The sequence below is a fragment of the Pleuronectes platessa genome, chromosome 11, assembly GCF_947347685.1.
Source record: "Pleuronectes platessa chromosome 11, fPlePla1.1, whole genome shotgun sequence".
Lineage (NCBI taxonomy): Eukaryota > Metazoa > Chordata > Actinopteri > Pleuronectiformes > Pleuronectidae > Pleuronectes > Pleuronectes platessa.
Window position 1 is genome coordinate 4,045,745 of NC_070636.1, and position 6,045 is coordinate 4,051,789.

A 6,045-nucleotide genomic window follows, 5' to 3' on the forward strand; every position below is an offset into this window, starting at 1 on the left:
TTAACTTACACAACTTACAAAATAACTACAGATCTGAGAGAAAAAAACTCAAAAACCACCCAATGACCATTTTAATCAGGCGCCAAGTAGACAGGCGGTGACATGTGCTTTGTGGAAATGTAGTTTTTAAACATAACTAGGTGACACAATTTTATTAATATTATTTATTGATTTTATAATATTAATGAAATTATTATAATGAAATCTAATTAATGACATATTCTATTACTATTTTGAATTAAATTGATTATAATTATAAATTATAGGATGTAAACGCATTCTGTATTCCCATTGAGATGTAATGAACCTTAAATTTAGCATATTTATATTTGCTTATTGTGATTATTGCTTTTTTTTTTCTCATGTTGGTATTGATATGGTTACATTTCTGTGTATATATGTATCATCATTTCAGATTAAGCCACTGGATACATATAATGTATCAAAATGTCAAAACAAAACTTCTTTATCATAAAAAATTATGCAATTCCCTCTAATTCTAGAACATGTAATATGATAAAACACAAACATAAGTTGCCACAATAAAAGTCAACACAACATGCCAATTTAAATAGTTAGTAATCCTAATTTAAACGAATGAAACCAGTGTTAGCGTCTACCCAGGCTGTAAAAACTACAATCCCATGATGCACCTGGCGCTATGTGCGCATGCGCCGCCCCCCCCCCCTCTTTCTGCCTTGACATCAGCTGTTCCCTCCTCCTCAGCTGCAGCTTCTCTCTCAGCCTCAGAACCAGCGACGAGCAGAGGATCCGCTGCATCATGTTGTTTTTTGCGATAGTCGCTGGACTCGGAGCGGTGACGTTGCTGGTGCTGTTGTTCGCATCACACATACGGTGAGCAGCACTCACGTAACCCACTCAGGGCTGGATGGTGGTTTGGTTGAGAGGACAGGTCATTGCACTGGTGTTATGTCTAAGGATGTGTTTCCGTTATGCATTTCAGTCATATGTCATATTTAAGGGTTGTTTCCAAATCCTCTACTCGATGCTGATGTGTTGTCCCGAGCAGAGAATCCATGCAACAGAAAGGATGATGGGAGCTGTGGGAGTTTTTTTGCAGCCGGATGAACCGGGTGTCTTCCACCTGAATTGGGCCAATCAGGAGCCTCAGTGTGGGGAGTAGGTGTGCTCCTGTGCTTTCCCATTGGCTGCGGCGGCTCCCTGCTCGGTGGCCAGGGCCGCACCAGTTTGACGCTCGGCAGTGGCCTCATAGCCAAGTTTCTCTGTGAATTATTGAGCCATGTGTCCATATGTCCCAACTCCAATGGGGACAGAGGGGTTTATGGCCGCGGGAGGGACTGTCTGCTCTGGTGCAGGGCAGAGATCATGTTGTTAATCTGTGATGTGCATCCACAGAAGTTATGCAGCCGGAGGGGTGTGCAGGTCCCCGGCTCGTCTGGATGGGAAGACAGCCCTCATCACTGGAGCCAACACCGGCATTGGGAGGGAGACCGCCCGGGATCTGGCGATGAGAGGTGACCTTTTGGATTCTACCGTCAAATACAGGATTTAAATTCAACACAACACTAATTTATTACCACCGACAAGACCAAACTGGGGTCTCATACAGGGGGACGCTGTGAGATTAACAAATACTGATGCTATAAGAATACATACCTTATTAAATCAGGATTCATGACAAGTATGTCAGCAAAAGGCCGAACAATCCTACACGGGACTGTCCAGTTCTTACAGTACAAATTCAAAAGAACCAGACCGTTAAATTCAATCCTAATGCACCAAATGACACACATTAACCATTCCTCTAACTATGAATGATTCTATTCATCAAGACCCATGAATAATGAACCTCAGAAATCAACAAAACTGTGGTGAAACGTCTTTTCTCACAACGTTCAATAAACAAGTTCCTGGATCCGTCCCCTGATCCGGATTTTAAAAAAAATATCACGGGTTTCATTCCTGACTGGTGTGAATGTAGTTTCTGTCTGGTTCCCAGTTTACATGATGATTTGTTCACCTGGCAGGGGCTCGGGTGATCATGGCGTGCCGAGACGTGGAAAAGGGCGAGGAGGCTGCGGCCAGCATCCGAGCTGCGAACCCCGATGCAGATGTGGAGGTTCGAGAGCTGGATTTGGCCGATACCTGCTCTATACGGGCCTTCGCACAGGAATTCCTCAGAGGTGACCACACAGAGGCGGCTGTAATGCTCTCATCCTCCTACAAAGCTCCAGAGTGATGTTATTTAACAGGTATAACAGTGGCCATGTTTCTTTTGTGTGATGTTCTCTTTACTCAGAGGTGAATCGTCTTCACATCCTCATCAACAACGCCGGGGTGATGATGTGTCCTTACACCAAAACCGTTGATGGCTTTGAGATGCACATCGGAGTCAATCACTTGGGTAAGAACTCACGGACGTTTACTGGAACCCAAGAATCATTCAAACCTTAAACAGGACTGAAAATCTCACAGATAAACTGATTGATCCGATTCATCCAATGGAAATACATCATTCTGCACTTTTATTGCACAACTGGAAAGGCAACGCAGTCGTTGATAGTTTTATTTTGTAACATGTGCATAATAATAACAGATCCACCTCGAGAGGACTTCGATATTAACATATACAATGAATTCATCTTATTTCCATTGCTGTTATTTCCCCTCACGTACGTCTGATGCCGTGTTCGACAAGAAAGTACAAGTTGATATCGTCTTGGACCCTGAGAAAACTTTTGTCCGTTAGTTAATAAATGCCCTGGCTCAGTATAGTGAGTCTCCACCCGGCTCAGCGTGTGTCTGTCTCCCCTCGGACAGGTCACTTCCTGTTGACGTCCCTCCTGATCGGGCTCCTCAAGCGAAGCGCGCCGGCCCGGATCGTCGTGGTCTCCTCTCTGGCACACAACTTCGGCTGGGTCCGCTTCCACGACCTTCACAGCCAGGGCAGCTACAACAGTGGATTAGCGTACTGCCAGAGCAAACTGGCAAATGTGATGTTTACCAGAGAGTTGGCTCGTAGACTCAAAGGTACACAAACACACACACATACACACAAAAACATGGGAGAACGCACAGATGGGCTGTTTCTCTGGCAAATGTAGTAGCTGAGGGTTAGTGATGCTTTGTCTGATGATGAGGAAGAGGAGGGAAAAGATAAACAAAATGTAGACCAACAACAAATGGTCTTTACTAATCCTTTGATCAGGTAGTATACTGAAATATTAATATTTCTAAATTACGCTGGGAAAGTCAACTGTGCCTGTGAGCATGTTGGAAGCTAATGTGCCGGATTCAGTGAGAAGTGAATTTATAAATAATTTAAAGACCATTTTATTCACAGCTCTTTTAACTATTTATCATGAAACTGCAGATGAGAAGCCAACGAAATCTCTTTGTGACCAGAGCAGTTTGGTTAAATCTTGTCAAAGAAATGTGTTTTCTGTTATTTATGTAAAGTTTAAGGATAAACTGTTCAATTTCAAGCCTCAATTTAATATTCTTTTTCACAAGGATTTGACAACAACATCTGAGGAATCTTTGCCATTTAAAAAATATATATATATATATATATATACTGGCCTGATTATCGTTATTTGATGTTTTGATCCCTAATGTCATTATTGTCCCTACAACCCCCAGACACCAACGTGACCGTGAACTCAGTCCACCCGGGGACGGTGAACTCCGACCTGATCCGATACTCCACCCTCATGACGATATTCATGACCTTCTTCTCCACGTTTGTAAAAACCCCGCGGGAAGGAGCCCAGACCAGCATCTACTGTGCTGTGGCAGAGGAGCTGCACTCTGTCTCTGGGAAACACTTCAGGTGGGTGACAACCAGTTAGATCAGAGGCCAGTTATCTTTAAAAAATACCAATCATCATTCATTTCATTGTTTCCATTTCTTTATTGCACTGAAACAAATGTCTTAGCTACTCTGTGTCTTTGATGTTTTATGTCTGTGAAGTACTTTGTAAACCAAATAAAATGTATTAATTAATTGATACAAATAAATCAATTAATCAAATTAATCGGGGTAAAACGACTTCAGAGTCTGCAGCAAAGATCTGAGACATTAATGTACTAAATGTTAACGATATCTGGACGACATGGAGGTCTGCTCCAACATTTCACCTCAATGCATCAAATAGTTGTCAGGACGTTTATCTTGAAAACCCCAAAATGTCTTTGTGCTGCTGGGGAAAAAGTTAAGCTCACCATATTAATAAGGAATTATCCTCTGGGGACAATGAATGTCTGTTCCAAATGTAATGCTAATCCATGGATCAATTAACTGATAACCTGATACGCATCACCATCCTGCTGTCGTGATAAAATGATAAATCCCCAGTAGATAAACTGGTTCAATTAAAACTTCGAAAAAAACAAAATGTATATTCAGGAAATGATTGTCAATATAGAAGTTAGGCTTGATTATAATTTGCCACAGATGGAGGTGATGATACTGGAGAATCAGTAGTGATCCTTCCATCTCCTCATTTTAAAGCCCCCCCCCCCCATTTTATTCTTGCCACCACACATAAGGTGAAAGACAAACTAGATCCCTGCTCCTCGGGGGATGACTCACATTATCATAAACCTTTACATAATACCCCCCCCCCCCCCCCTCTTTCCTTTCAGCGACTGCGCCCCGGCCTTCGTCGCCCCACAGGGAAGAAGTGAGGAGACGGCGAGGAGACTGTGGGACGTCAGCTGTGACCTTCTAGCCATCGAGTGGGACTGATTGACCTTTGACCCTTCGTCTCTTTCGAGGCCTCGTTCACACGTACACGGGTATTTTCCTTTTTTTTTTCAAATCGAGTGTTTGGTTCTCACTGAGGTTTGAGGGTCACTGAAAACTGAACCTTTTTAAAAATTCCTCCCAGGTCGAAGATGTTCAGTAACTCAGTTTTCACTGTGATGTCATTGTCGTCCGCCTGCCGGAACCCGGTGTTGTGATTGGCCAACACGGCTTTACAGTTCCAGTTATAGCGCCACCTGTTGGTTTGGTACGATATGGACCGCGTGTTTTTTTGCATTTTCATGGGGATATAGATTTATATATTAACCCCCCCCCCCCCATTTTATTAAATACCTGTGTACATGTGGAGCCGCCCTCAGTTCAAGAAGGACTTCTCATCCTTTCTGCCATCAGTCATTTCATTTGTTTAATTATGGTTTTGATGTTCTGAACTTTGATGATTCTTACCTAATAGGCAGTCAGGTAAACTGTAAGAGCTACTGTAAGTTGCTTTGTTTTGTGAAATAACTAAGTATTTACAATACGATGAAACTTGAAAATGTTGATGCTGTACAAAACCATTCGACGGTTCTGTCACGTGATCACGAATAACGCGTTGACCCCGATATATTTTTGTGACACAACGCGACGACCGTGCAGGCAAAAAAAAAAAAAAAAGAAGAAGCAACTTGACGTGTTGTAAATGCTTGTGTGCTACTGTGAAGGGTCAAGCCAGGGTTCAAGACCAGCATCTTGTTTTGAAAGAGTTCAGAATTTGCAGCTAAATTGCTTCACTTTCGTGCCAGCGTTTCTAAACAATTGCAGGGTTTCTTACGGTGTTTCCAGGTCAACTTAAAAAATATATAATTAGTAAACCACTGGAGGGTCAGCGTCAGTCTGACCCATGATTACCGCTTGAATTGAATAAATGTATTTTGTGATAATCGTAGTTAAAAAAAATGCTTTTTTTCTATTTTAACTAAGATTTAGAATCATGACACTGCAATATTTACAGAGTTGTTTTTCCATTGTCATTGCCAAAAACTGCACATTCCCGGAGGAGCCGTTTCGCATTTGTAAAGATTCCCCCCCCCCTCCTCATGTTTCCTTCTCAGCATTCACACACAAGGTTGCCAAGAGTTTACATTCTGTGTTTTATACAAGTGAAATATGCCTTTTACTACACGTACATTCATGTTAAGAGTTGAATGTTTACATTTGATGTAAATAAACAGAATATTGCTATAGAGGCTTCTGTGTCAATCTTTTGAAATCTTTATCAGGAAAGAGGAGGAGCAGCTCTCGAACAGATGGAG

At 42.1% G+C, this 6,045-nt stretch overlaps 1 protein-coding gene across 2 annotated transcripts; it reads left to right on the plus strand.

Annotated features, from left to right (window-relative positions):
- Nucleotides 1-693: 693 nt before the first annotated feature.
- rdh12 (retinol dehydrogenase 12) lies at nucleotides 694-5,974 on the plus strand. 2 transcript variants are annotated; one of them, XM_053434015.1, is made up of 7 exons: nucleotides 694-855; nucleotides 1,378-1,496; nucleotides 2,010-2,165; nucleotides 2,282-2,386; nucleotides 2,803-3,012; nucleotides 3,625-3,814; nucleotides 4,630-5,974. In XM_053434015.1, the coding sequence occupies exons 1-7, from the start codon at nucleotides 782-784 to the stop codon at nucleotides 4,730-4,732; spliced, it is 957 nt and encodes a 318-aa protein (XP_053289990.1). In that variant the 5' UTR covers nucleotides 694-781; the 3' UTR covers nucleotides 4,733-5,974. The 2 variants fall into 2 exon arrangements, with proteins under 2 accessions (XP_053289990.1, XP_053289991.1); XM_053434016.1 differs by having other exon boundaries at nucleotides 1,381-1,496.
- Nucleotides 5,975-6,045: the final 71 nt, after the last annotated feature.